Source organism: Manihot esculenta, chromosome 1, assembly GCF_001659605.2.
Source record: "Manihot esculenta cultivar AM560-2 chromosome 1, M.esculenta_v8, whole genome shotgun sequence".
Classification (NCBI taxonomy): Eukaryota; Viridiplantae; Streptophyta; class Magnoliopsida; order Malpighiales; family Euphorbiaceae; genus Manihot; species Manihot esculenta.
The window spans coordinates 34,050,066-34,077,278 of NC_035161.2; the positions used below are offsets into that span (position 1 = coordinate 34,050,066).

At 35.8% G+C, this 27,213-nt stretch overlaps 7 protein-coding genes and 1 pseudogene across 8 annotated transcripts; 2 read left to right on the top strand and 6 right to left on the bottom strand.

The window, feature by feature from the left end:
* Nucleotides 1-491: 491 nt before the first annotated feature.
* On the bottom strand, nucleotides 492-2,008 carry LOC110625255 (ribosomal L1 domain-containing protein 1). Its single transcript, XM_021771200.2, has one exon. It carries the CDS (start codon nucleotides 1,861-1,863, stop codon nucleotides 715-717), a length of 1,149 nt encoding a protein of 382 aa, XP_021626892.1. The 5' UTR covers nucleotides 1,864-2,008; the 3' UTR covers nucleotides 492-714.
* Nucleotides 2,009-4,547: 2,539 nt separating this feature from the next.
* LOC110620020 (IST1-like protein) lies at nucleotides 4,548-8,944 on the bottom strand. Its single transcript, XM_021763574.2, has 7 exons — nucleotides 8,770-8,944; nucleotides 8,502-8,634; nucleotides 6,213-6,316; nucleotides 5,963-6,134; nucleotides 5,693-5,833; nucleotides 5,533-5,621; nucleotides 4,548-5,439 (listed from the first exon to the last, which is right to left on the bottom strand). Exons 1-7 carry the CDS (start codon nucleotides 8,859-8,861, stop codon nucleotides 4,773-4,775), a joined length of 1,398 nt encoding a protein of 465 aa, XP_021619266.1. The 5' UTR covers nucleotides 8,862-8,944; the 3' UTR covers nucleotides 4,548-4,772.
* Nucleotides 8,945-9,538: 594 nt separating this feature from the next.
* Nucleotides 9,539-10,651, bottom strand: LOC110629585. The gene has a single exon (XM_021776622.2). It carries the CDS (start codon nucleotides 10,630-10,632, stop codon nucleotides 9,706-9,708), a length of 927 nt encoding a protein of 308 aa, XP_021632314.1. The 5' UTR covers nucleotides 10,633-10,651; the 3' UTR covers nucleotides 9,539-9,705.
* Nucleotides 10,652-13,135: 2,484 nt separating this feature from the next.
* Nucleotides 13,136-14,023, bottom strand: LOC110610163. Its single transcript, XM_021750049.1, has one exon. The coding sequence runs from the start codon at nucleotides 14,021-14,023 to the stop codon at nucleotides 13,136-13,138; it is 888 nt and encodes a 295-aa protein (XP_021605741.1).
* A 1,513-nt stretch (nucleotides 14,024-15,536) lies between these two features.
* On the bottom strand, nucleotides 15,537-19,496 carry LOC110626108 (pentatricopeptide repeat-containing protein At2g17670). Of its 2 annotated transcripts, none has more exons than XM_021772225.2 (2): nucleotides 18,012-19,496; nucleotides 15,537-16,140 (listed from the first exon to the last, which is right to left on the bottom strand). In XM_021772225.2, the coding sequence occupies exon 1, from the start codon at nucleotides 19,419-19,421 to the stop codon at nucleotides 18,015-18,017; it is 1,407 nt and encodes a 468-aa protein (XP_021627917.1). In that variant the 5' UTR covers nucleotides 19,422-19,496; the 3' UTR covers nucleotides 15,537-16,140; nucleotides 18,012-18,014. The 2 variants fall into 2 exon arrangements, with proteins under 2 accessions (XP_021627917.1, XP_021628697.1); XM_021773005.2 differs by lacking the exon at nucleotides 15,537-16,140 and adding an exon at nucleotides 16,152-17,515.
* A 679-nt stretch (nucleotides 19,497-20,175) lies between these two features.
* LOC110610173 lies at nucleotides 20,176-22,718 on the top strand (annotated as a pseudogene).
* Nucleotides 22,719-23,241: 523 nt separating this feature from the next.
* On the top strand, nucleotides 23,242-24,313 carry LOC110610182 (protein STRICTOSIDINE SYNTHASE-LIKE 5-like; the record flags this gene model as incomplete). The annotated part of the gene is made up of 3 exons (XM_021750067.2): nucleotides 23,242-23,570; nucleotides 23,646-23,775; nucleotides 23,892-24,313. Coding segments are annotated over 3 exons (738 nt in total), but the record flags the coding sequence as incomplete, so codon positions are not given.
* LOC110627441 (isovalerate--CoA ligase CCL2) lies at nucleotides 23,896-26,912 on the bottom strand. Its single transcript, XM_021774037.2, has 2 exons — nucleotides 26,241-26,912; nucleotides 23,896-25,749 (listed from the first exon to the last, which is right to left on the bottom strand). Exons 1-2 carry the CDS (start codon nucleotides 26,586-26,588, stop codon nucleotides 24,310-24,312), a joined length of 1,788 nt encoding a protein of 595 aa, XP_021629729.1. The 5' UTR covers nucleotides 26,589-26,912; the 3' UTR covers nucleotides 23,896-24,309.
* Between the last annotated feature and the right edge of the window lie 301 nt (nucleotides 26,913-27,213).

Sequence of the window (27,213 nt, forward strand, 5' to 3'; positions counted from 1 at the left end):
TTTTTCAACAGTTATCAAATGATTAGTTCAGAGCCACAAGATAAGATGAGCATCAATAAGATTAAGAATGCTCAGCTTCAAATAGAAACATCTTCGGAAGGAAAAAAAGGAAGATTATCATCCTGCAGGGAGTTTCAGAATAGAGGAACTGTCACACCTACAAAGAATTGTATAACTGTATAAATAAATGCATATTTATAAATGGCGGACTAGGGATAACTAGACAAACTCATTCATTCTTAATAGCAGTCAAAAACATCTTATATGCTGACTTTATTCAAACTGCAGAATTGCACATATCAAAGAAAGCTAAATGTCCAAAAGATGCTCAAAAGCAACCCCCTACAGCAGAATAAAACATGAATTCAACTTCTTCAACAAAAGAAAACCAGTTCAGAAAACAGAAAAAACTAAACCATGAAATTCTAATAGCTCAGTCCATCAACAATAAATAAGAAACAAATCCCACAAGAGAAAAATGCTTGCCAGAATGGGATAAAAAGGATATCATGAGAAAATATGAAAATATATTGTAACAAGTTATCTCAAGAAAATGAACTGAGACAGCGAATGCTGAAATTTTGTGAAATTAGGTTCTAAAATTTTTTTGCTGGCAGTACCGAAATATAGAAATTACACAAAAATCAAACGTCATACCAAAACTTCTAAGGATGAAAATCCTCTACAGTAATTATCCTGCAAGTTTCTCAGCTTTCACTTCAATTTTGTTGAAACCAACTGAGTTTTCTTATGCTTCTTCTGCTTAATACCATCCTCATTTTTTGCTTTCTCTACATTTTTCTTTTGCTTGACCCGATCCTCTTTCTTCACTTTAATTTTGTTCTCATTTCCCCCCTTTTCTCCCTTCTTTCTCTTCTTAACCTCTAACGCACTGGTATTATCGTTATAACCACCATCAGCATTATCGATGTCTCCTTCACCATCACTGTTCAACTCAATATCATCCTCATTGACATTGCTATCCATATACCTAATCTCATGTATCCTCCCCTTCTTCTTCTTTACTTTCTCCTCCTCAACTACCTCTTTCTCAACCTCCTGCTCCACCTTTTCCCCCTCCTTGACACCTTCGATCTTCAACTTCAAATCAGGAAGCGCCTGATAAACGGGCAAAGCCAGGCTCTCAAGCAACTTCAAATTGAAAGACCTAATACCACCCCACTTCCTAGGCACAATCTCCGCAATCCCATGAATAGCAGCCACAATATTCTTCACTATCTCCTCTCTGGCCATTGAAACTTTTCCCACTTTAACCACACTACAAGTCCCAGTCCTCAAAAACAACAGACCCGACCCACATGCCTTCTCAATCTGCTCCTTCCAATTCTTGTGCTTCAAATCCACTGCCACTGGAATCTTCTTCTTCTTGAAAAACTGCTTCCCCAGCATCTTAGGCAAGAGAGGGATGATTCTTTTATCTGCGAAAAACATATCATAGGAATCGCACAGTTTCCTTTTCGCCTCAAAGGGACGGTAATCAGTCTTGAGCTTGGATAACTTGATGATTTTGGAGATGGGTATGTCGTCGTTTTGGATCTTCTTCTTAACTGCGTCTTTGGTAAGGCCGGATTTGGGTCTGTCATCGATGATTAAGCAGAGCTCGGAGTTGTCATTCTGAGGGTTAATCAAGGGGTTGGGGAGGGGGATTTTGTGGGCATTGATGCGGCTAACACCCTTTTGCGGGATTTTTTTAAGAGTTAAAATTAGGTAAACGAATTCATCATGTTCTAGCAATTGAGGTTTTTGGATCTTGGATTTGGCAGCTCGCCATTTTAGGAGAGCGTTTACAGCTCTCTCTACCGTTTTGGGGCTTAAGCTAGAGGAAGGAGGAAGTGCGGCCATTGATGGCAGCCAGAAGAGAGAGCTAGCGGGAGAGCTAGCGGGAGAGCAAGCCTATGGCAGCGGAGAAGGAGGCGTAGTTTTGGAGAGAAGATTAAGGCAATAAGGGTTTTTGGGCTGCGATAACACGCTGTGGGGTTTAGGCTCACACTCCGGAGCGATCATATAGTTTATTTAACGGTGTCGTTTACGTGAAGTTTGAAACTTACAAATGACAATGCCAGGGACATTTTTACAAGAGTTGCTTCATATGTTTGTTTATGGATTTTTTTTTTTTCATTTCAATTATATCAAAAATAATATTAATTTTCGATTTTTAGAACTCAATAGATTATATTAAGCCAATATAAGTTATTAACTCATATAAAAATGAGTTTAATTAAATATTTTATATTAAAATTTGTATATAATTAGTTAAAATTTTTTTTAAATAACTAATAAACAAATATATATATATATATATATATATATATATATATATATATGTTGTAAATTGCAGCACATATGGCTCGATTTTGGTGGGGAGAGAGAGCTTTCACGAACCAAGTATACATTGGATAAATTGAGAACGGATGGCGAAATTGAAATTTGATGGTGGGTTGGAATTTAAGAAATTGCATGAATTTAATTTATCTATGTTAGGGAAGCACACATGAGTAATTTTCACTAGAGATAATCCATTAGTGGCAAGAACTCTCAAAGCAAGTATTTTTCGTTTGGCTCTTTTTTAGATTTGGAGATTGGGAGTAATCCAAGCTACTTGTGGAAAAGTGTGCGGGAAAGTAAGAAGTTGATTGCGTCAGGGTTCTCTCAAAAGAGTTTGACATAATAGAAGCATTTCGATTTGGGAAGATATATGATGCCATTAAATTTGAATGGTAAGGTTTATACTTCTCAAGAGACAGATTGTGATGTACTTTTGGTTTCTGATCTCATTCAACATGAATGCTGGAAAAGGGATTTGATTCTGTCTATATTTAATCAGATTGATACTTATAATATATTATCTATCCCGTTGAGTATCACTGGGCAAGCAGATAATTGGGTGTGGAAATTTGAGGAACGTGAATTCTATTCGGTTCGAAGTGTTTATAGATTTTTGACACAAACTACTCATTTGAGTTGCTCACTTGCGGTTAGATCAATGTGGAAGAAAATGTGGAAGAAACTCTGGTATATTTGGGCTCCGCTAAAGGTTTTGAATACGGTATGGCGAACTTGCCTTAATACTATTCCATGCTTGGTTAATTTAATTCGTAGGAATGTCTAAGTCAATGAGTCTTGTCCTGTTTGCTCTAATCAAAGTGAAACGATAATACATGTTCTGGTTACTTGCCCTTTTGCCCGTGATTGTTGGATTATAACTGAATCTGGTTGGTTCTTCCTCCACATGCAGTCGTTTAGTGATTGGTTTGTTCAGGTATGTAATTCAGTTTCTGTTTCTACTTTACACACGGTGGTTATGGTAGTTTGGCCTTTATGGGAGAATAGAAACACTGTGGTATGGAAGCAAAAAAGGTGTCCACCTCATCATGTTGTGATTAGGCGTGTAAAATCTTTTTTTCAAGATTTGGGAGGCGGCTAAAAGTTGCAGAGAGTTGGTTGTTAATGCTCCAGTTTGCATCCAATGGAAAAAGCCACTTATTGAAAGTTTTAAACTAAATGTTGATGCTGTATTATTTCTATATCAGGCTATGGGAATGGGTTGTGTTTTAAGAGGATGGAACAGTGAGTTTATTGCAGCACGTCAACAACAAATTCTTGGTAATTTTGATTCTTCTATGATTGAGGCCATAGCTTTTAGGGAAGTTTTAAACTGGCTCAAATATGGTGGTTAGTTCTTGATTATCGTAGAGTTAGACGCTCAACTTTTGGTTTGAGTTATAGCTAATTTCAATTATCATGATTTATTATCATTTGGTAGTCTTGTTTTTTATTGTAAGTTTTTTATTAACTTTGTTCGTAGGTGTACTAATGGTGTAACTTATGCGTTTACTTGAGCTAGTCATAGTGTTTTGAATTTGGTTGAAGTTTTTTTCTCACTTATTGTATTTCTACATTGATCGTTTTTAAATCTTAATGAAATTTACGTTTTTATTAAAAAAAAATAATTAATTCTTAATGATTCCGTGATAATTTCTTAGATAATTAATGAAAAATGGATGGAGTGAATTTTTTAGTTTGATAAGGCAAAATATATGGACTTGCGATTTTTCAATTCTAAAAGAAAATATATATATATATTTCCAATGCTAGTTTTTTTTTTTTTCTTTTTTCATGAGCATGCGATTTTCCTTTTCTAAGGATAAATTTGACATCTTTTTTCAAAACTACTGCTTTTGAATATTAATACAAAACTTTATTTTTTAAAATAATTATTTAATTGCCGAGTCCATAGCCTGTCTAATAGTGTCTCATCATTATTGGTTTGGTGTTAATATATTTCATTATTTGATTTGCTCTAATATTTTTTAATGTAATTTTGATGAATATTTTAAAAGAATGTTATTAAATTCCTAATATCATCTTCATGCATTCTTACAGAAATACAAGCCACCAAATCAATTGAAAATACTGAATAAATTAGAGAATCCATCAAGCAAACTTGTATTCCAGTTCAGTGCCGAAATATAACCCTGTTTACAGTATGAAATGAATATTTGAAAAGAAGAAAAAAATCACAGGTAGTATGAAGACATAGTTGAAAATATAAAATATTAATGATAGTGATAAATGTTTATGAAGATTATGATAAAGAGTATGCATTGTTGGTTACGTATACCATAGAGGGTTCATCCATACCACTGGAAAAAGGCTGGTTGTAACATCTAACAAAAATGGTGCACCAAGCATTTTGAGCTCATCGTTTGTGATTGGGGATGTGAAATGACGCGCCATGCGCACTTTGAACTCTAGGTTTGTGATTTGTTATACTTCAGAGCTTCAAAGCGAGCAGCCAGTGTATCATAATCTGGTAATTTAGGATGAACTCGAGGAGCTGGGTCTACATGAGAGGAAGGTACTGGCGGGGGATGCCGCTGTGGTGGTGGATAAATGGCAGCTGGAGAATCTTCCATTTCAATCTCTTCATCACAGTCTGATTCATCAAACTTTATTTCTGAATTTGGAGAAGAGGCATTGTAGCTGTGTCTCCTATGGACATCTTGACCGCCCATCCGGATTGGTCTCGTCTCATTGTAGCTATGTCTCCTACAAATGTGTTCATCACCATTCATCCGCACTGATCTTGTCTCCTCATTGCTTGGATATTGAGACCTATCAAAACTATGGGGCTCATATAACTGCCCGGGACCCTTAGATCCATGATCCAAGTTCTGGTAGTTGAACTGGGGATCATTAGCAACGCCCATGGAATTTCTAGGGAGCACACCATATCCAGGATTGATGCCTGAAGCATTAAAACCAGGTTGTTGGGAGGTCTGATTGAAGCTCTTGTTGGCTAGATAAGCAGCAGCCTGTGCAGCTGCAATTGCTTGCTTAGCAGATTCTGCTGCTGCCTCAGCAGCAGATGCAGTGTCTTCAAATTGCATACTGCCCATTCCTCTATCTGTAGTTGATCTGAAAAGGAACAAGAAAAAACATGCAGAAATAATCAAGAGTTTTTTATATTTATATCTCGGCATGTAGAAACAGCTAAAATTACCTGCTTACCTGACAGTTGGATTATTTGCCTCAGCAGTTTTAACTGGAGATGGCTTCATAGGTAAGCTTGTAGCACTAACAAAAGTGTTTGGTCCCTCCTGATTGAAAAAAGAGAGGAGAGTCATTTGTGAGGAAAGTAAGGTAGATTTGCATAAGAGAGGGGACTTACAATAAGCTCCTCAGGAGCCTTCAGAAGCTCCTGTTCAGATTCTGCTGTATCCCACTCAACCTGGTATTCTTTTGCAATTTCTTTCATAACTTTCAACTTCACTTCGCCCGTAGGAGTTCTAACAGAAAGCTTGTCAATTAACTATAAGAAAAAAAGCAATTCAGTTAACATTTTCTTCAAGTGACTTGAGATAATTGTCCCATCAATAAAAAATAAGCATTAGCTTTCTGCCACTATGATCTAATTCAGTGAGTTAAAATTAGGCAATACCATTCGATTTACACCACAATTGGGTCGCAGATCAACAGCTGCAGATACAAAATCTTTCCCATACTTCTTCTCAAATATCTTCCTCATTGCCCCTAATTCTGGAATTTCAGAGCATCTCGGGGATGCAAATATTAAACTAGCAATCCCCTCTTTCAGGTCTGTGGGGCATTCCCTGGAACAAGTCAGATCAACATGAGAACTCCATTTACACGAGCTATGAAATGCAGTTAACATATCTCATTATTCTCACCTTTGCTTTGCAATTATTGAAAGTCTGGCCACAACTAACTCACAGAAGAGCTCAATAAACTCATTTGCAGCCAAAACATTCTGTTCCCTTATCACATGCTCAACCTACAACAAGATGAAACTTATTTGCAAGTTATGTGAGCCTAAAATTATGTGCAAGTTAAATTTCGCCTTGATGATCATATCAGTAAATCACATTCCCTGCTGATCCATTTCTAATTCAGATCCCCATGTTTAAACGCACAAGCGTTTTCCAAGATAGAGCTAAGTAATATATCTTGGAAGGAGGAATATGAGCCTGGAATAAGGTATTCTTAATTAAAGTTGACCTGCTAAAATTAAAATAAACCATTTTGGATGTAGTGCATTGTGCCTTTGTCCACATCTCAATGTCTCTATATTCTTAATCACAAATTCACAATCTCAAATGAGGAAAAAAATACAACAGGTATATGAATGAAAATTAGGGCATGAAGACGGCCTATTTGTGCTTATTCCATATAGTGTTTAAAATAAGATCATATCTTCTTTTTTGACAGAAACCAAAAGTACTTAAAAGAAAGAGCAACCGGTAAGGCTATACTGTAATATGTTTTGTTCATGCAACTGACTGAAGCGCCTTTGGAAAGATATATATTTAAAAAAAAAAGTTAATATTGTAAAACTTATAGGCTGTAGCATTATGCTTCATATATGCTGAAGAATGGTACTTTTGTATGCCCATTAGCTTAACCATTGTCCTTATTCCAGAAATTTAAGTTAAATATTGACCAATATTCAGTGCATGGCAGAGCGCTTCACCATTTCAATTCTACGATGGTCTTATTCTGAGCAACTTCTAACAAGAGCTCATATGTGGCCTTAAAACACAATATGCTCACATTTCAAATGCTATTGAATAAACACCAGCAAGTAAGGCCATTCATCTGGCAAAAACAATCTGCTGGTGAAGACTTAACTAGGCTACAGGGGGGTTTAACTCAACAACTCAACCCCCTGTTTAAGGGCACAAACGTTTTCCAAGATAGAGCTAAGTAATATATCTTGGAAGGATGAATATGAGCCTGGAATAAGGAATTCTTAATTAAAGTTGACCTGCTAAAAATAAAATCAACCATTTTGGATATAGTGCATTGTACCTCTGTCCACATCTCAATGCCTCTATATTCTTAATCACAAATTCACAATCACAAATGAGGAAAAAAAATACAACAGGTATATGAATGAAAATTAGGGCATGAAGACGGCCTATTTGTGCTTATTCCATATAGTGTTTAAAATAAGATCATCATATCTTCTTTTCTGACAGAAACCAAAAGCACTTAAAAGAAAGAGCAACCTGTAAGGCTATACCGTAATATGTTTTGTTCATGCAACTGATCACTGGAGCTCCTTTGGAAAGAAATATATTTTAAAAAAAAAAATATTGTAAAACTTATAGGTTGTAGCATTATGCTTCATATTTGCTGAGGCCACTTTTGTATGCCCATTAGCTTAACCATTGTCCTTATTCCAGAAATATAAGTTAAATATTGACCACAATTCAGTGCTGACTGGAGCTCCTTTGGAAAGATATATATTTTTTAAAAAAAAAAAGTTGATATTGTAAAACTTATAGGTTGTAGCATTATGCTTCATATTTGCTGAGGACACTTTTGTATGCCCATTAGCTTAACCATTGTCCTTATTCCAGAAATATAAGTTAAATATTGACCACAATTCAGTGCATGGCGGAGCGCTTCACCATTTCAATTCTACAATGGTCTTATTCTGAGCAACTTCTAACAAGAGCTCATATGTGGCCTTGAATGCTCACATTTCAAATGTTATTGAATAAACACCAGCAAGTAAGGCCATTCATCTGGCAAAAACAATCTGCTGGTGAAGACGTAACTAGGCTACAGCGGGGTTTAACTCAACAGCTCAACAGCTCAACAGACAAATGGAATACTCAACTTGAATATTCAAGTAAATGGCAATGTAAGAAGAACAGATTAATATTGTCTGTGCCCAAAAAACACACACAATTTTAGGCATTTATTATGCATAAACAAACGGGTCTAGGAAAAAAGTAAAAACTTTACTGCATAATCGAACTGGGTTTTTTTTCCAGAAGCATATCAGTTCTCCAAGTTCATCAAGTATTTTTGGAAATATAATGGCAAATTGGCAATTACTCAAAATCAAGATTAAAAACAGCTCGATAAGCCAAAAGAGAATCATTCCTATTTCCAGACTAACGAAATTGTAAAACCTAATTTGCATATCACTGGATAAGCTAAAGCCGTACCCGAATACGAGCAGTGGCGTCTTGACCAGACTGGAGAAGCATTGCAATGTCCCTCCTCATTTGCCTCACCACCACCTCTCTTTTGTTCCTCAGCAACTTTATCCTCGCCACTGCCATCTTCGCCGCCGTTTTGCTAACCCCACACCCCAAAAGAAAAAAAAAAAACACAGTAAACATTAGCGCAAGAAAAAGAAAACGAACTTTGTGGGCAACCAAACGGAGCGGCGTCAACAGGCTAGGTAATAAAGAAAGAAAGAAAGAAATGTACCATCTTGAGGAGCTAAGGCGTGGGCTAAAAATGGAAAGAGTGAGCTTCATGAGCTTCTTCGTGTGAGAAGTGGCCACACTCGCGACGGTCATGGCTGTCCTGTGAAGAGAGAGAGAGGGAGAAAATGGGGGTTTTTTAGGTGTAGTGGTAACGGTCTGATTGACTCCTGGAAGAAGAAAATAGAGTGTATAATAAATTTTATTTATAATGTCTTATTATTTTCTTGATCCGACGGTTTAGACTCAGACAGGCGCCGACCTTGCTGATTGACAGGAGTGATTGGGTACAGAGAAAAAATAGCCGTTATGCTACTTAGTACGTGGTATATACCTTTGGCGGGTCCCATTTCGTGAATCGCGATCAAATCCCGACGCTTCGATGTTGTCAGATTTGCTTTCAGAAGAATCCAATACCAATCCAACGACCATGGACTCCCCAGTTTCTGAATTAAGCCTACATTAACATTTTGGTCTCAATTTCGTTACTCATGTATCATAATTTTTTTTATTATTTTAAAATTATTGTTTATTTTTTTCATATTATAAATATATAAATTAATTATTATAATTTTATTTTATTTTTCTCAATGAATATTTAAAATATTTTTTAAATGATTACAATTCAAAAATTAATAAAAAAATATTTTTTTAACATGAAAAAATAAAATAGATAAAAATGATCAAATTGAGTAAATAATAATTATTTATATAAGCTAAATTTTATTTGATTAATTAAAAAAATAAAGCAATCCGTTATTTTTGGATTCTATGTGAGTATCAGGTTTTTATGAATAAAAATTGTCTATACAAATTGATTTTTATCATAACCTTGTAATGTACAATGAGATTCATCAACATGATTGTACAAAGGTTATCAACATGATGAAGATCCTCGTAAAAATTGAGGATTCCTCAGTGATACAAATGCTTGTCAGAATCACTCTAATTGGTGAGAAAGTATGTTCAGCAGGGAGACTCTAGTATGGATTAAATGCCTAAACAAGCATTCCAACTCATTTTCAATTTCTTCAATGCTGATTTCTAAAATTTCCAGCATTTTCTGTGCAGCTTCTATCTTCTCGGACTCTAAATCTCTACTTGCTTTATTCCCCAACAGGGTGGCAAGTACAAGATCCACATTCTCCAACTCATTCATGTTCTCATGTTGGCCTTCACATGCAACTGCGCCCTTGTGCACCAGTTTTGAAAGCAAAGACCATTTGCTGCGCTTTGGTTTCAGGACTGGTACGCACAGGAACAACAAGAGCGAACTAAAGATGGAAATGGTCATCCAACTTGCCTCTCTAAGAGCTTTCAATATTGCAGACGGATAATGGTCATTTGCATTTAACAGAGAAGAAGAATCCTTCTGCTTTAGTGATGCAAGAGACTTCTCTGCTTCCCTTTTTATCTTCTTTCTGCAGAAAATGTAATCATTGACATTTCCTTCAATGCTCGACTCTCCTCCACCTTTGCTTCTACGAAGAGCTGATTGAAGTTCTCGAACACTTTCTTTCATCAACAAAACACCATCCCTTGTGTTGCTGCATAAATCTAAGTATCTAATCAGATAATCTAACATATCTGCTATCCATTTCTCCTCTTGATTTTGTGCCAGGGCCTGTTGGGTCAGTGGTAAATTAAGCAGATCCTCAATGCATCTGTAGATCTCCCCAAGGCCAGACAGACGAGCGCAGATTCTTTCTGCATTCAGTGATGATGCCTCGCAAGAACTAAGCTTGTTCAGCTGTTCTTCAATTCTGCTTATATTAGGATGTGATCTAGCTGGAAAGCTAATAGAACGAACATTGTAAGAACGAGTAGGCTTCGGGGAGAAGGCAGGCATAGATACTCTCATTAGCATCGAATGGTTAATTACTGGGTTCTCTGAAGCAGCTTGAATGGCTATAAGCTCAACTATCAGATATTTATACTGCTGCAAATTATTGAAGATGGGGGACTAGGAGAGCCCTGCAGGCCCTCGCACCAATGTGGAAGGCATGTGAAGGTTTCCTGCATGGACTGTGGAATGGTTTGGTTGTCGTGTCTTGCACCAAAAGAGAAAAAGACAAATTTCGCTTATTTAAGTACATTCTCTCAAGGTTTGTTATCTCAATTCAATGAATCTCACTGTTCTGTTTTTTGCTTTCTCTTTCTTTCTCTCCTCTTTTGATGCACCGCCTTTTCCCACCGCTAAAATCTAGCCTTATCTTTGGTTGAGTTCCTGGAAATTGATATCATTGAAAAATTGCATCTTTCCAAATTCTCTGGATGTGGAGAACCTTGAAAATCTGGAAATATTTTGAGATCTGGGAAGATTGGGAACCTTTAATTATATATTTTTTGTCAAGTTCAAAATTTAGATGGATATGGTGGTTAGGCTTTAGCAAAATTTGAAGATAATAGCATTAGTTTATTGGTGGACGAGTCTCACTGTGTCCCCTTCATCTGAAGGGCTGCTGCCTACCTGAAACAAGTTAGGTACTTGATTTGTTATCATTATGTACAGATCATATGTACTTGATCCATGAATCCTACGACTGTACTATAGTGGATGCCCATTAGGGATGCTAATTTGTCCTGTATTAAGTCTCTGATCTCTCTCGAGTATAAATAAATAAAGATTTTTACATAAGAAATTTTTTAAAAAAGGAAGAATTTTGCAGGCTTAGGCGGATGATTATGTGATCTGAAACTCTTCACTGACATAATTTCTTAGGAAAAGAAACAAAGAAAGAAGTTAAAAATGTTATCAGATATGAAGTATCTTATTGAACCATGAACCACATGTTGGAGTAAAGGATAATCAATCTAAAATCACTCTAAATTTTAATGTCAACTTCTGAATAAGTTATCTTATTAGACACGTTGCTTGCTCTAACTTTGACACGTGGATATTTGACAGAATTTTTTGTTTTCACATTTCTTTTATTGCAGGACATGGGTAGCTCCTGCAACAGAGTTCTTTGCTGTCAAGCTATTTGACTGGTTTAGAGTTTCTAACCATGAAAATGGTCGCAAACTGTTGCATAAACAACTTGAAAATTTCTCCAAATTGACTGTAGATGAAACTTGTGATATTGTAAAATTAAAGAATGGATGGCCTAATTGAATTAAATCAGACTTTTCTATTTAGCAAGCTCATGATAGAGATATTAACTATTCTTCCATCATTGCCTAAGACAACTTTTGTTGGACTTGTTTAAATTGCATTCATCTAACAGGTCTAAGTCCATAATACATTTATCAACCAAAAATTGCAGTTTCAGTAGAGATTGAAATTTGATAACAAATGTCTTAACTGATAATGGGAAAACAACAAAGCAAAAGAAAGCATCATAACAAGTGGAACATAACTTGTCTGTATTTCATTGTATAGTGATAAAAATCTGATTTATATACATAGGTTTGGGCAGATCCTTAAAATTTGGTTGCCTTTCCAGGATTTAGGGTACAAATTAGTAGTGCGAAGGCTCTACAGGGAGATTTTGTTCAAAATAGAGGCTCTCGTTTTAATCAAGTGCCTGAAGACACTCTCCAAGCAATTCTCAAACGTCTTCAATAATGCTGATCTCCAACCTTTCAAGTGCAATTTGTGTATTCTCGAGATGAGGCCTCTCGCTTAAAGCAATATCAACACCGTCCAAATGATTCACAGTGTCTTGCTCTCTTGTACATCAACTTTGCAACTGTAGACCACCTACTTCATTTCAGCTTTATACATCTGCTTTGTACATTCTGGTACAGAAGGAGGATGTGTTGTGTTGATCATGCAATGCCCACCATTTTTTGAGCTTGTTCAGGTCTTCTTCAACTCTGAGGGTGGTAGGTGAGATCTCGAAGTCAAGCTAATTGATCTAATATGGTACCTCTTAGCCATGGGTTTTTCTTATCTTTTCACAGGAAGGCTTGATGGTTAGATGGTTTAACCAGTAATATAAGTATATATATATATAGAGGGTTGCAGGAGTACAAGACTATTGATCTGTGAATATGTGTTGAGCATGTGAAGCCAATGTGGTCTCTCCTTCAAATACGGTTACCATGTCTCATCATAGACCAACATAGCTCCAATGATGGGATGTCATATATAGATTGGTGATTAGGTTGATACATCGGTGGAGGCATTATTCTATGCTTAAAGCACGAGTGTATTTCAATCCTTTTTTAAGTTGGATTACCAGAACGGAAAAAAAAAAAAAAAAAGGTCTGAAAATTTTGTGATCTTGTCAGCTTTTGTAGGGTACATTGGTAGATTAAGAATAACTAAAGGAATAATAATAATCCATACTTGGGATTTCTGAACATGGACCTATCCATTAAAAATGTGGATGCCATGACCAGTTTGATGTACAAAAATCAATCTTTCATGGGGTCACAAGATTGAGAAGAGACACTCTATTTTGGATTAAGCATCTAAACAGGCAATTTAATTTAGCCTCAACATCGTTGATGCTAACAGCAAGCGTCTCCAATCTATCTTGTACTTGTTGCAGATCAATCTTGGCTTCGCTATTTTTCCTGATTTTTCCATGAATACAGCAGACAGAAACATCAACTTTCTCCACCTCATTGAAAATCTTTTCACCTTTATCAGAATAAGCAAGCGATCCTGGACGTATCAGTTTCGATACCAATGACCAGCCAACGATGTTTGTTTTCGCTGCCAGCGGAGACAAGAACAACATGACCGATCGAAACATGGTAACTGCAATGGCATGTGCTTCTCTTATCACTTTAACTACATATGATAAGTGCTGCTCCTCGTCCAATGTAGGAAGAAAGGATAAGGAATTGCTTTCAAGTTTCTTCAACGTTGCAAGCGACTTTGTGACTTGTTTCTTAGCTCTCTTTCTGAAACTAATATAAGCTTGAACATTACTTTCGATGCTTGATGAATCTTTACCCCTTCTACGCAACGCTGATTGCAGGTCACGGATGTGTTCTTGCATTGTGAAGAACAGGTCTCTAGCAGTGCTGCACACGTCTACCAATTCTACGGACCCATCGAGGACCTCTTCCAAAAGCTGGCGGTGATAAACTTGTTGGTTTTGAGGAGAGTGAGTGAGTTCCTCAATGCAAATAAACAACTCAGCTAGCTTAGTCAAGCCAAGTTGAATGGTCTCAGCGTGCAGACAATTTGAATTAGAAGCAGATGATTTTAGGTTGGTTAACTCTGCCTCAATCTTGAGAGAATTGTGATGTAACCGAGAGGGCAGGCTAATGGACCTGACATGACTGTGCACAGAATTCATTGTTATGGAGTGTGGACTGAATTTGCAGTTGATGCTTTTGGATGGTAAATAGTTTTCCAATTTGCAAGTCTATTTATACGAAAATTTATGTCTGCCTTGGCTGAGCAGTACAGCAGCTGGTCACGTGAAGGCAAGGCAGGTCATTCTGCGGATGTAACAAGTTTAGGTAGCAATCTGAAACCCACAAAATATTTCTTTAATATTGAGGCTGTTAGATAGGGAACGTACGTATAGCCATAGGTTGGAATAGTTAATTTGTAATTTGTAACAAAAGGGTGAAGGCTATATGCCGCCTTGCCTGCCGAATCATTAGTGCATTGTTTGTTCTGACAAAAGATCGAACATGTCGTGGTAATTAGGTGGTGAACAGGAAAGGCTGGCATGATTGTCTAATTTCAGAGAACGCAGATGAAGGTATCGAATCTGTTGACCCACAAAACATAACCATTTTTTTAGGAAAAAAAAAATGAAAAAATAGAAGAGATGCGTAAGGACAAGAAAACCAGGGTTAAGATTTTGCATTAGAAGTATGAAATGGATGTGGTGTTATGTTGTTGACTCCATTAATTTTCTGCATTAGATTATGGAAATAGATTTAATATATATAAAATAGGATTGTGATGACCAATATGAATAATAATTAAAATAATAGGAATTCATTATCCTAGCATTGATTTCCGTATAAATGCGTACCACTATTAGCTATAAATTCTTTCTCAGGAAAAACAAACCAAAGAAATTCCGTATAAAACTATTGAGAGACCAGAAGACAATTAAAAAATTTATTAATAAATTTTTTGAATTAAATAATAAATTTTTATAAAACTAATAAATTTTATTTTTGTAAACAAACCCATTCGGACTAACCTATTAAGTATTTGAAGCACCCAAAATTAAGACGAGTAGGCTCAGAAAAATAAATTTCATAAATAAATTATTTTCAGAAAACAAACACAAACAATTCTCTTTTGGAGATAACCTTGGTGTTTTCGGCTACTGACAAAGAATAAACATTTTGACACGTACTGCTCAATCCTGTCCTCCCCCTATGTTTTCAAGCTTTTTACGTTTACATTTGGCAAATACACAACATTTAAGAATAATTAAACTGTTAAAGAATGTTAAGAATGCTTTGCTTAAAATATTCATCTTCAAGGCTGTCATATCATTCACGAACCTTAAATGTTTTCTCGTCATCCCAGACATAATCGCAAGAAAATCCCACCGATGCGATCCATGGATCCTCTGTCTGACGCACAGTAACCTATAACACAATCATTCCCACAAAGGTAACTTCTACTTCTCCTCCTTTGGATGGATTCAAGTCGAAATTTCTAACAAGAATTTAAGTCTTTCTTAATTCGGTTCAAATTACCTATTTTTTAAAAAGTAATTTATCCAGATAGAAATATTTACTTTGCTCGCATAGAGATAAATTACTTACTTTCCTTAAAATGAAATAGTTTTTTCAAGTTTCTGATTGTGAAAAAATACTAGCTAAACAAGTTGAATATATTAACTTAGTTCTCAGATTCACTTTAACTCAAAATCAAACAAAGCCTTACAAGTAAGCCAAATATGTCGTTTTGAAGTGCAAAAGAATAACTATTTTATTACATTTTTTTCATTTCATGATATAGTCATCCTCTGTTACAATTCCCAGTGTGAGCATTTCTTCAGACAAAAGGACCGCAAGCGAATAAGGGTTAAGGGAACAATTTCTGTATTCCAAGGAAAATCTACTTCTACCAAAACTTGACGATGCTTACTTCTGATTCACAGGAGTTAATCAACAACAAAGAAAATACAGCACTAATGTGATGCACGTTATGCAGATGACTTCAACGTAATTTAGTATTAGAATTCTTTGTTTAATGGACTATCGCCCAATTTGCAGCAGCAACTGGCAGCTTATACATGTCTCCCATAAGAGGCAGCTGAAGCTCTCCCTCTCTCTCAGTTCATATGCCTTGGCAGCTCCAGTGAGTACTATAAGCAACTCATTCAATAGCTTCCGTCATCCTTCGCCAAAGCAGTTTCAACAAAGAGAGTTTGTATCATATGTTTGTGTTGTTTAGGCAGAACTGCCAAGTGTGAAGTCATCCATTCCTCTTTATCTGAACAATGAAAGGTTGTTAACAACTCAAACCAACAGAGCGCCTACAAAACCTAGAGATAAGTACTGCTGACGATAGTAAACTAGAGATAACAGAGTACAAATTTTGAGGTGTAATGGGAGCACTTTTTAACAAAACACAGACTCACAGAGGTATGCATCAGTTTGGTTCAAACCAAAAACTGAATGGTTAGAATTATGAAAACCAAACCAATTACTGTAAACAAAATAAACCAAACCAAACCAAAATAAATAAATTTGGTTCCATTCAGTTTTGAGATGATGCTTAATATAACGCCCAGAAAACCAAAAGCACATATATGCATTTACAGCGCATGAGAAATAGAATCATAAAAGCATCAGAAACCAAGCAAAGCCCAGAAGTAACAAAATGATACATCCTCCTCAGTTTTGAAGAAATAAAAAGAATTCATCCATAGTCTCAACTCTCAGCCCAGTAGCTTAATACAAATGTATTATATATCAACATAATTTGAGAGAAGCCTCTTGATTAGTAGGCATGAGAACTACCCGCTAGAAGGGGAAAAGGATGATTAATTTTCAAGTTTAAATGATCAAATACACAAGCAATCTACCTAAATAATTTAAAATGTGAACAGAAAGAATCATAAGTAACCAACTCTATACCAAGCAGTATCATCAAGCCCACAACCCCAGGAAGAAAAACAAAAAAAGAGAGAAAGGAAAAAAAAAGGATGAAAGGATATCATTATAAAGAAAATGAAGGAGGAAAAAAAAAGGAAAGAAGGAAATTAAGAAAAAATATACCCAAAATAAATAAACATACAAAAGTTGCCTGTACACCTAAGCAAACAAAAGAAGCAATCAGTTCATATGAGACCAAAGACTTGAAGGAGCTAAGTGTGCAAAAATGCCTTTATGAATCAGACTATAAGTGTAGACTATTGACTATCATAATTCATAAATAGCCAATCAAGTTGCAACAACTACATATCATCTAAACATTGATTAAGAAGTAAATTACCACAAAAGTCAAGTGGTTTAATGGCCTACCAAGTGCTTGTGACAGGCAGCTGCTTTCCAAATAATTGAATTACAACTCAAGCCACCCCAACAAGCACCAATAATAAGTGATAAAGGTTTAGAAAACAAAAGTGCCAACCTCAGCTAGTACTTGATCTACTCGTATACTTGTAATTTCAAAATACTTACTGGTGAAATTTTAAATTAGCTAATGTTTATAGATACTCCAGCATTATGGGTATAAAACTAAATCATTTCCAACAATTATATTCCCTAAAGATATCAACATATGATAAAGCAATCAACTAAATTATTTACCTTAGTCATTCTTAATTTTCGTGGTTGATGAGCTTAAGAGTGCATCTCTACATCTTAAAAGACAAAAAGCAAGAATCCAATTCAGTTCAATTCTATTGGGTTAGTTCACATGTTTGGAAAGCACATGGTTACTATTATTTTAAGTTAAAATAAGTTGTTTATCAGATATGAAAATCATACCAAAGTGACATGAAAATTCAATCATTTAATGGGCTCCTACTCATAATCCAAAACACCCCGTTTAAAATAAATTAATCCAATTGTTGCAAACATTGAACTCAGAAAACTAACAATTGTTCCAAAAACTGGAATTCAAATGAATTCTATTACATTAAAATGTATTTCAAACATGTGAATTCTATTATATAATTATTAGGATTGTATAAATTCTAACACAAATTGTTTCAAGTGGTGTATAAATTTTTTTGACTAATAAGCTTAAGCAGCACAGCATCAACTTCAACATAGTTCAGGTTAACTAACCAATTTCCCGACGTAGGAAATTTTAACCATGAGCAAAATGAATTAATAACATAATGCAAAACATACCAGTTAAACAGCTAGGCCTTGCTCTCTGGCTTTCTTCAGCCATTTCAGGGTACTCTCCAATGTCGAGTAAGCAGCAACATCAGCTAAACTCTTACTCTCTACTGCATAATCAAACACCTCATAAGCATCAGCAACCCTTCCCTCCCTGCAAAGTGCCCTCACAAACGTAGCATATGAAGCTGTCTCAAGCTTCATACCACCTTCCTTCATCACCAGATATAATTCAATGCCTTTCTCCAACAATCTTCCCTTGCATAACCCATGAAGCAATGTATTATACGTGCATGAATTTGGACTGCACCCTTTTTCTTCCATCTCTGCTAGCAATCCTAATGCACCCAATGCATCCCCTTTTCTGCACATCCCATTCATCAATGAAGTGTAAGTAACAGCATCAGGAAAAAGACCCGACTCTACCATGATTTTCAAGTACTTCTTAGCTTCAGTCACTCTCCCAGATTTGGATAACCCAAAAATCAAAGTGTTGTACGTAACAAGATCAGGCTCCACTCCTTCCTCCTTCATTTTCTTATAAACCTCAATGGCCTCACTTCCTCTACTCAACACACAGTAACCCTTCATAATTGTATTATAGACAAAGCAATCGGGCTTAAACCCACACTCTCTTAGTATACCAACCAACCTTGTAGCCTCACGGAGATTTTTAGAATTACAAACATTATCAATTAAAATAGTATAGGTAACAAGATCAGGCTTTATATCAAATGAAGATCTCATTTCATCGATAAAATTATAAACAGTACTCAATGCCTTACACTTGCACAAGCACTTAACCAGAAAATTATAAGTGTAAGTATCAGGCTTTGAGTGCTTTAAGGATAATTCTTTTACCAATTCAACAGCATCATCTTCTCGTCCAACAGAACAGAGAGACCGTACTGCAATATCAACAGTAACTTGGTTAGGTTCAAACCCATTATTGACCATCAGATTGAGAATCTGGTGAACAGGGGAGAGGGAGGAAGCAGTGATTCTGCAGGACTGGGAGAGTAAAATATGGTAAGTGGATCGTTCCGGGGTGAAGGAAGGGAGAGCTTTTACCATGTGGTGGAGGAGGGAGATGGAGTTATCGATGGTAGAGATTGAGGCGTAAGATTGGAGGAAAGAATTGTGGAAGCGGAGATCCAATGGAGCACGAGTGGTGGAAATGACAGAATGGAAGAGTTTCTTGGCGTCATCCAGTTCCGGAGACTTGAAGAGGGGCTTTTGTTGGTGGGTTCCAGGAGAGACTGGAAGTTTGGTTTTCTCAGCAAGTTCGGATAACTTTTTCTTGGGAAAGTGACAAGATTTTTCAGATGGAGATGGAGACGCTGCCGGAACAAGAGGAGGCTTTTTCATCTTTGCTGTTTTTGGGATTGCTGAACGCAATGAAATTGGGATCTTTCCCATTTCTGCTCTTCCTCTTCCACCTCCTCCTCCTCCTCCTCCTGGGTTTTTGGCTTCCGATTGTTCAACTAGGGTTTTACGGCGTTTTTGTATACGTATTTATTTAATAATTTTCTTTATTTTTAACATTTGGATTATTTTTAATTTAATATTATACGTAAATCACAATTTTTTAATTTAAGTATTTTGTTAATAATACTAAAAAAAACTTAAAATATCAGTCAAAATTATTATCCAGCATTACCTAAAAATTCAAAAAATCTTCAATTAAAATTTGAAATATTAAGTGAAATTTTTTTGAAAAAAATGTTATATTGAATTACAATAAAAATAGAGTTTGAGAATTCGAATTAAAGTGTAAAATTAGCATGTATAATTTAATTTTTATAATATATCAAAATTAATGAATCAATTCACATGTATAACTTTAAAAAACTCATCAATTCTATACTTATAATTAAGTTTTATGAAAAAAAATTTTTGAGAATGGATGAATTTTTATATTTATTATAAACATTTAAAAATATTTTGCCAGATTTATAATTAAATAAAGTTTACATAGTTTAAAAGTTTCATAGGCGATATAGTCAGAGATAGAAAATTTTTCAAGGAAAAAAAAAAAGAAAAGAGAAAGAAAGAAGATAGAGAAGAGTCACCGTTTTTTTTTTAGAGTTTCACTCTCACCATTGATAATAAATATTAGACGTTTATTTTTGGAGAAGCATTTTGTTTTATTTATTTTTATGTAATCTAGTAGATGATAGGTTTAGTTTTTTTGAATTTATTATTTAGTTGTTGATTTAGACCAAACTTGATTAGAATATTAAGCCTGATTAACTGTTATTATGAAAATTGAATTGCAGGACTGAGCAATTTATCTGCTCTGTTCTTATTTCCTGTGCTAATGCATTACTATCACCTGGGAGTGACTGGTGCGGCCATTTCTACTGTTGTATCTCAGTATGTGCTTTCACTGTTTGATATCCTCTCTTCTTCAATCATTTTACTATAAAAACACATCTCTATTGACCACTAGGCTTCAAATGCATCAGATACCTTGTTTGCTTTCTGATGATTTGGAATCTAAACAAGAGGACAATATTGTCATTTCTGAGTATAAAAGGTTTGCATTTTGGTGGCTATCTAAAATCTGGTGAGCGTCACTGAAACAAGCTTGATAAACCCTTGAAGTAACTTTTTTTTTTTTGGGTGTTATGGTTTAATTGCCTCTTTTTGTCAGAGTTTGTAAGTAAGATGTATTCTGGCGCTGGGTTCAAAGTAATGCAGCTGAATGTATGGTGTTTTTGTCATGCGAGTTATTGAGATCTGTCAATCTGCCTTCAGCCTTGAATTAATGTAGTAAGCTACTGTATTTAATAAAAGTACACAATGGAGGGCTTAACTCATCCCAAAAGTTAACTCAAGGGGAGGAGTGCTTCTAGCACATTATCCTTTCCACAACCGACATGGGATTCAACATTACTCATGGTTTAACGTGTGAATCCATAGGTCTACCATATATTATTTGAGAGTGTTTTTGGATTGTTCTGCTTCTTTCTGGTTTGTTCTGCTTCTTTCTGGTTAAATCAATGTGCTAAAGAAAGAAAAACAATGCCCTGCTGTTAATTAAATGCTCAAAGTCATTTTCAGTTATTATAAATTGTTTTGATGCATCATCCAAATTCATATTTACAACTGTTGTAGAATAGCAAGCTTATTTCTGGTTTTTCTTGCTTTTACTACATTGTTCTCCATGCAGGCTGACTTTTTTTACCTAAACACTCGGAACTCATTAATTTTTGCTTGGATAGAAAAAATAATTTCCAGAATTATATTTTCTTTTTAGGTGGTTTTCTTCTTGGGAGAACTCTTGCTGCTGTGCTGACCATAACCTTGAGTACATCTATGGCTGCTCATCAAGGAGCCTTAGCCATGGCAGCTCATCAAATATGTTTGCAAGTGTGGTTATCTGTTTCACTCCTTGTAGATGCTCAAGCTGCATCTTGTCAGGTGATTGATCTTAAATTCCATATAACCTCATTTGAAAATTTTAAACATTGAAGGCACCTTCTCTATTTAATCATAATTTGTTAGTCATCCATTGACATTCTTCTGTCCATAAGATCATTTAAGGTTGATGTTTGAGAAACATAAAACCACCGCGTAGAGAATCCACATTTAATGTTAGATATCTATTTATGAGAATGATCGCATGCAAAAAATTACAACAATCACAGTACTTATTCTTTCATTTTTGAGTGCTCAGATTGATATTTCCTTATTTTCCAATGGCTGGGAAACATTTACAGGCCCTTATTGCTGAGTTCTGCAGCAAAAGGTGATCACAGCAGAGTGAAAGAAATTGCTTTATGTTCTTTAAAGGTAAATTTTATTTATTTAGCTGCATTTTTTACTATTTCTCATTGAAGTATATTTTCTTCTATTTTTAAATATCTTGTGTCTCAAAGATCCATAAAAATATCATAACATTTTCCAGACAGGATTAATTACTGGCATCTGCTTAGCTATCATATTGGGCGTATCATTCAGTTCTGTGGCAACTTTGTTCACCAAGGATGTTGAGGTACTGGCAACTGTTAGATCCGGGTTACTGGTACATATGCAGAGTGTTCACTCAATTTTTTTAATAATTTCTTTTAACTATTTGATGGGTTTGATTTTCAGTAATTTGACTAATCTTTCTTGTTCATTAATTTGCTTAATGGAATTCTACGTAAAATTACCGCAGTTTGTTAGTGGCAGTCAACCAATCAATGCTCTGGCTTATATTTTTGATGGTCTTCATTATGGTATATAAGACTTTTCATATGCTGCTTGGTCTATGGTGAGCCACCATTACCATAATTTTCATACATTGGGTTTAATACCTGATTTGTGCTAACATACGTACAAATAAATATAGATAGTGGCCGGGGCAGTTTCCTCTGCATTTATGCTCTATGCGCCTTCCATCGTTGGTCTTTCTGGAGTTTGGTCTGCATTAACTCTGTTCATGGGCATGAGGACAGTGGCTGGATATATGAGGTAATGGAATTGTTTGCAAGTTAAAATCGGACAATCTTCCTCTTGATGTTCTCAATTTTGTTGTCGACTGCACTTCCATTTTCTCGCAGATTAATAAACTAATGGTTTGCCCAGAGAGTGAAAAACAGGATTCATTGATGAGAGAGGAATTATAGGCCTTGTAAAAAAACAATCCAATAACAAGTCCAGCCAAAAGGCTCAGAACCCCCTACACCCATGCCCAAAAGAAAATAACAGGCCCAAGATCCTAGAGCAACTGAAACCCTAAAAAGGCAGAACTATAAGAAAAAGAAGCGTTACCTATGAGAGGGGTTGGAGCAACGTGGCTGAGAAGAGGCAAAGAAAGTGTTAAACGTCTCATTAAACTACAAAACTATCTTTCTCTCCCATTTTATTTTCTTTATACTTTGTTTGGATTGAAGAAATTAAGGAGAAAGTAAAAGAAAAGAAATTCAATTCTTTAAATTTTTTTATTTGAACAATAATTTAAAAGAGATAAAAAAGGAGAAATAAAGAAAATTTTTATTTTCTTCTTTCTCAAAATGAACTAAAATATTTTCTCTCAATTTAATGAAAAATAGAGATAAATAGAGAAAATTTAAAATTATTTGTGTGAAAGCTCTTTAATGCTCTTTTTAAAATTCTAAAGAAATAATAGTCATTTTTCTTCTTTTTATTTTTTGCGAGAGAAATTATCCAAACAATGAGAGGAAATTAATTTTCCATTACTTTCTTTTCTCATCATTTTTCATATATCTTTCATAATTTCTCTTGATTCCTTGTACAATTAAAGAGGTCAAGGAGGGCGTCGTCGTCATCATGCCCCTTTCTTTTCTCTGTTGTAGCCCCCGTTTTAGCTGCGATACTCCTTTGCCACCTCGACTCCTTCGACCCAGCTCCTTTCCCTCACCAGGACTTCACTCACCCGGACCCATCCTTGAAGAATGGTCACCTCCTTCAAGGATCAGAATTTCTGGGCGTCGGCCAATTGACAGCACCAGAAGATACTGCGTATGACAGCAAAGTTCTGCTTTCTCATCTCTACTTTGCAAATGGACTTGCAATTTCTCCTGATCAACAATCTCTAATCTACTGTGAAACCCCTTTGTAAGTTAAGTGAATTTCAATGAGCATACCATACTCACCTCAGTTGCTTAATTATTTTTATTCAATTTATGGCAGGAGCAAGTGTAAAAGATATTACATAAAAGAAAATAAAAAGGGGAACATAGAAAATTTTGTAGATATCCCTGGATTGCCTGATAACATCCATTATGATGGAGATGGTCACTTTTGGATTGCATCAATCTCGGTAAAATCTACTACCTTCATCCCAAAAACTAGTTCAAGCAAAAAAAAAAAATCTAAATCCTTATATTCTTAGGCCAAGTTTGAATTAATTTGATTAATTCTGAGCAAACGTGACAGGAAATTACACAATTCTGGAAGCTAGCATTCAAGTATCCTGTAGTCCGAAAGTTTGCAGCAATTGCATTGAAGTACATGGGAAAAAGGCCAACAAAGAAGAATGCTGGTGTATTTACGGTGAATTTGGAGGGGAAATTAATTTCACATTACCATGATCCAGATTTAATGCTGATTTCAAGTGGAGTGAAGATCGGAACTCATCTATACTGTGGTTCTACCATCTATCCTCACATTATACGCCTGAATCTGGCAAAGCATCCTCCGCATCCCACCACTTGAACTACTGCAACTCAAGTAATCCTCCAAATGCTCAAGAAATTTCCAATGTTTACCTTTTTTTAACACGTGTTCTTGTTAATTTCGTTCATGCTTTTATTTTCCAACATAACATGGATGTTTAAATACCAATTTTCTTTTCTCAAGAGAGTCTGCCAATGGCCTTTGCTTTCTCCCTCAGAATAAACTTCTGCACCTTCCCAGTTGAGGTTCTTGGCAAATCCTCAAAAACCACAGTCCGAGGAGCCATATAATGAGGTAAATGGTCCCTGCAAAACTTAATTATATCTTCAGCACTCACATTAAATCCCTCTTTTAACTTAACAAATGCACATGGTGTTTGCCCCCAATGATCATCTGGCTTTGCAACCACAGCAGCCTCGAGAACTGCTGGATGACCATACAATACTGTTTCCACTTCAATTGTGCTTATATTCTCTCCCCCAGATATTATAATATCCTTCAACCGATCCTTCACTTCTATGTAACCATCAGGATGTTTCACAGCAAGATCCCCACTTCGGAACCATCCGCCTTTGAAAGCTTCCTCTGTTGCTTCCAAGTCTTTAAAGTACCCACTCATTACAGTGTTTCCTCTGAACATAACCTCGCCTATCATTTTACCATCAGCAGGCACACTTTCCTCAGTGACAGAATCTTTTACATCAACATCCTGCAGGCCAAGATGATGCACCCCTTGTCGGGTTTTCAACTTTAATCTCTCATCAGGAAGCAGTGAATCCCATTCAGGTTTCCATGCACAATAAGTCCCCGGACCGTAAGTTTCTGTAAGGCCATACAAGTGAGACACACCGAAACCCAACTCTTCCATCTTGGAAAGGATTTGAGGGGGTGGTGGTGCACCCCCTGTCATTACTTCCACTTTGTGAGGAAGTGGTTTTCGGTCACAAACCGGTGAGTCCGCAATCATGTTCAGAACAGTTGGTGCCCCTCCCATGTTGGTCACTTTGTACTGTACTATACTGTCAAAAATGTCCTTTGGACAAACTTTTCTAAGGCAAATGTTAGTGCCACCCTGAGCTGCCAATCCCCAAATGAGACACCACCCATTGCAGTGAAACATTGGCACATTCCAAAGGTAAACAGGCATTGCTCCGATCCCATGAAGGAAAACCGTCGAAAGGGAATTGAGATAAGCTCCTCTGTGACTGTAAACAACTCCTTTGGGCCTTGATGTTGTGCCAGAAGTGTAATTTATGCTGATGGGATCCCATTCACTTTTGGGTCGTCTAATCTCAAATTCATTATGTCCACTTGCCAGGAGACTTTCATACTCATAAGTGTTTGAAGTGAGGCCAGTGGGCGACCAACCCTCAGATTCAGAAATGGAGACCAGCATGGGTAGTTTTGGTTCAGTCTTTGCAAGACAATCAAGGGCGCCACGTGCAATATCAAGCAACTGATAATCAACAAAAATGACCTTAGCTTCTGAATGTTTCAACAGGACATAAACCATGTTCGAGTCAAGACGAGCATTAAGTGTACAAAGAACTGCTCCTGCCATTGGGACTGCAAAATGCAGCTCATACATTGCTGGAACATTAGGGGCCAGAGTCGCAACCTGTATAAATGATTTTATGATTTCAAAAGCTAAGCACATTTCTTTACCAATTGAACATACAACGGAAGAAACATATAACTATAATGCAAGAAACGATTCCAGAGACTGATAATATTCAAGGAATCAGAGTTTCTTTCAAAGAGCATACGCTGTGTGATGGATCTACAAGCTCAAAACCTAAACCGGGTTATTTTACTGAACTAAGTTGACCAAGGCGTCAGAGAACCTAATATTTTACAACATCCCCTACAATTCCTGAGCCTCATCTTCATTATTGAATGAAATCTAAAATGGAAGAAACAAAAGATCAAGTAGCAAAACGAAGCAATTAGCATCAGAAACGTTTCACAGACCTATAGATGGACCACCACAACATAGAAAGATTCAAAGCAAAAAACTACAATCAAATCTTTTAACAAAATAATACTAACCCACAAGACCAAAATTCTTTCTAATCATCAGAAGAAGAAGATAAACCAAAATCAACTCACCACATCGCCACGGGAAATTCCCAACTGATCAGTTAAGGCAGAAGCCAGCCTGAGACAACGCTCATAAGTCTCACTCCAACTATATTTAACAGAACCATATATAACAGAGGTTCTGTCTCTATACACCTTGGCAGCTCTCTCCAAGAAGCTTATAGGAGACAAAGGAACGTAATTTGCAGAGCAACGCAAAAGACCCTTCATAGATTTCCATGATTCCGGCTCAAAATCACCGGAAAAGTGAGAGAAGACGCGAGAATTTTTAGGGAAATTAAAATCAAATCGATTGAAACTAGTGCAAAAGAACCGAGTCCAAAGACGATAAGATTTCATCTTAAACAAGAGGATCATGGCTGTGGGTAGCAAAGAAACTTAAGCAGCTGAATTGGAATGCAGGCAAGTGCCAAAAGGCTTAAGACAATTAAACTAATAAAGAATATACTACTGACAATGAAAGACCATATTGAACAAACATTTCGCTTTCGTTTCTCGGATAGAAATCGATTTTTAATTACTTTTTCCTTTATCAACTTCAAATGTTGCAAATCCGTGAAAATATATGTTTTGTAATTTAAAAAAATCTGATACTGCGTTGCAATAATAAATCAAAGCTCTGGTGCTCCCCCATCCATCATGTGCAGCGCACCATGCTGATAACGACAACAACTACGTTTTTTGCTATACGACGACTACGCTGTTTATCATCTCAACGTGTCATGACCTTCTGGATTTCTCCAATCACAAGGGATAATAACCGGATAAGTATTCTATTTTTTAAAATACGATAATAATTGACTGCAATTAATTATATATTTTAACTATAAATTTATATTTATATTTCAATTTTTAAAATTTTTTATTTCAAAAAAAACTATTTCTATCTTGTCTTTATTTCTATATCCTTTTAGTACTTATTTAATTTTATATCAATTTTAATATATATATATATATATTATTTATTTATTTATTTATATTA

Bases quoted from the DNA above. Each gene is read 5' to 3' on its own strand.
- LOC110625255 (XM_021771200.2), bottom strand. From the start codon at position 1,863: ATGGCCGCACTTCCTCCTTCCTCTAGCTTAAGCCCCAAAACGGTAGAG.
- LOC110620020 (XM_021763574.2), bottom strand. From the start codon at position 8,861: ATGACCGTCGCGAGTGTGGCCACTTCTCACACGAAGAAGCTCATGAAG. The intron at 6,135-6,212 runs GTGAGAATAATG...GACTTGTTCCAG, and splicing joins TCAATAATTGCAAAGCAAAG to GGAATGCCCCACAGACCTGA. The intron at 5,834-5,962 runs GTATTGCCTAAT...TTTTTCTTATAG, and splicing joins ATTGTGGTGTAAATCGAATG to TTAATTGACAAGCTTTCTGT.
- LOC110629585 (XM_021776622.2), bottom strand. From the start codon at position 10,632: ATGCTAATGAGAGTATCTATGCCTGCCTTCTCCCCGAAGCCTACTCGT.
- LOC110610163 (XM_021750049.1), bottom strand. From the start codon at position 14,023: ATGAATTCTGTGCACAGTCATGTCAGGTCCATTAGCCTGCCCTCTCGG.
- LOC110626108 (XM_021772225.2), bottom strand. From the start codon at position 19,421: ATGGGAAAGATCCCAATTTCATTGCGTTCAGCAATCCCAAAAACAGCA.
- LOC110627441 (XM_021774037.2), bottom strand. From the start codon at position 26,588: ATGATCCTCTTGTTTAAGATGAAATCTTATCGTCTTTGGACTCGGTTC. The intron at 25,750-26,240 runs GTGAGTTGATTT...TCATTTATACAG, and splicing joins GAATTTCCCGTGGCGATGTG to GTTGCGACTCTGGCCCCTAA.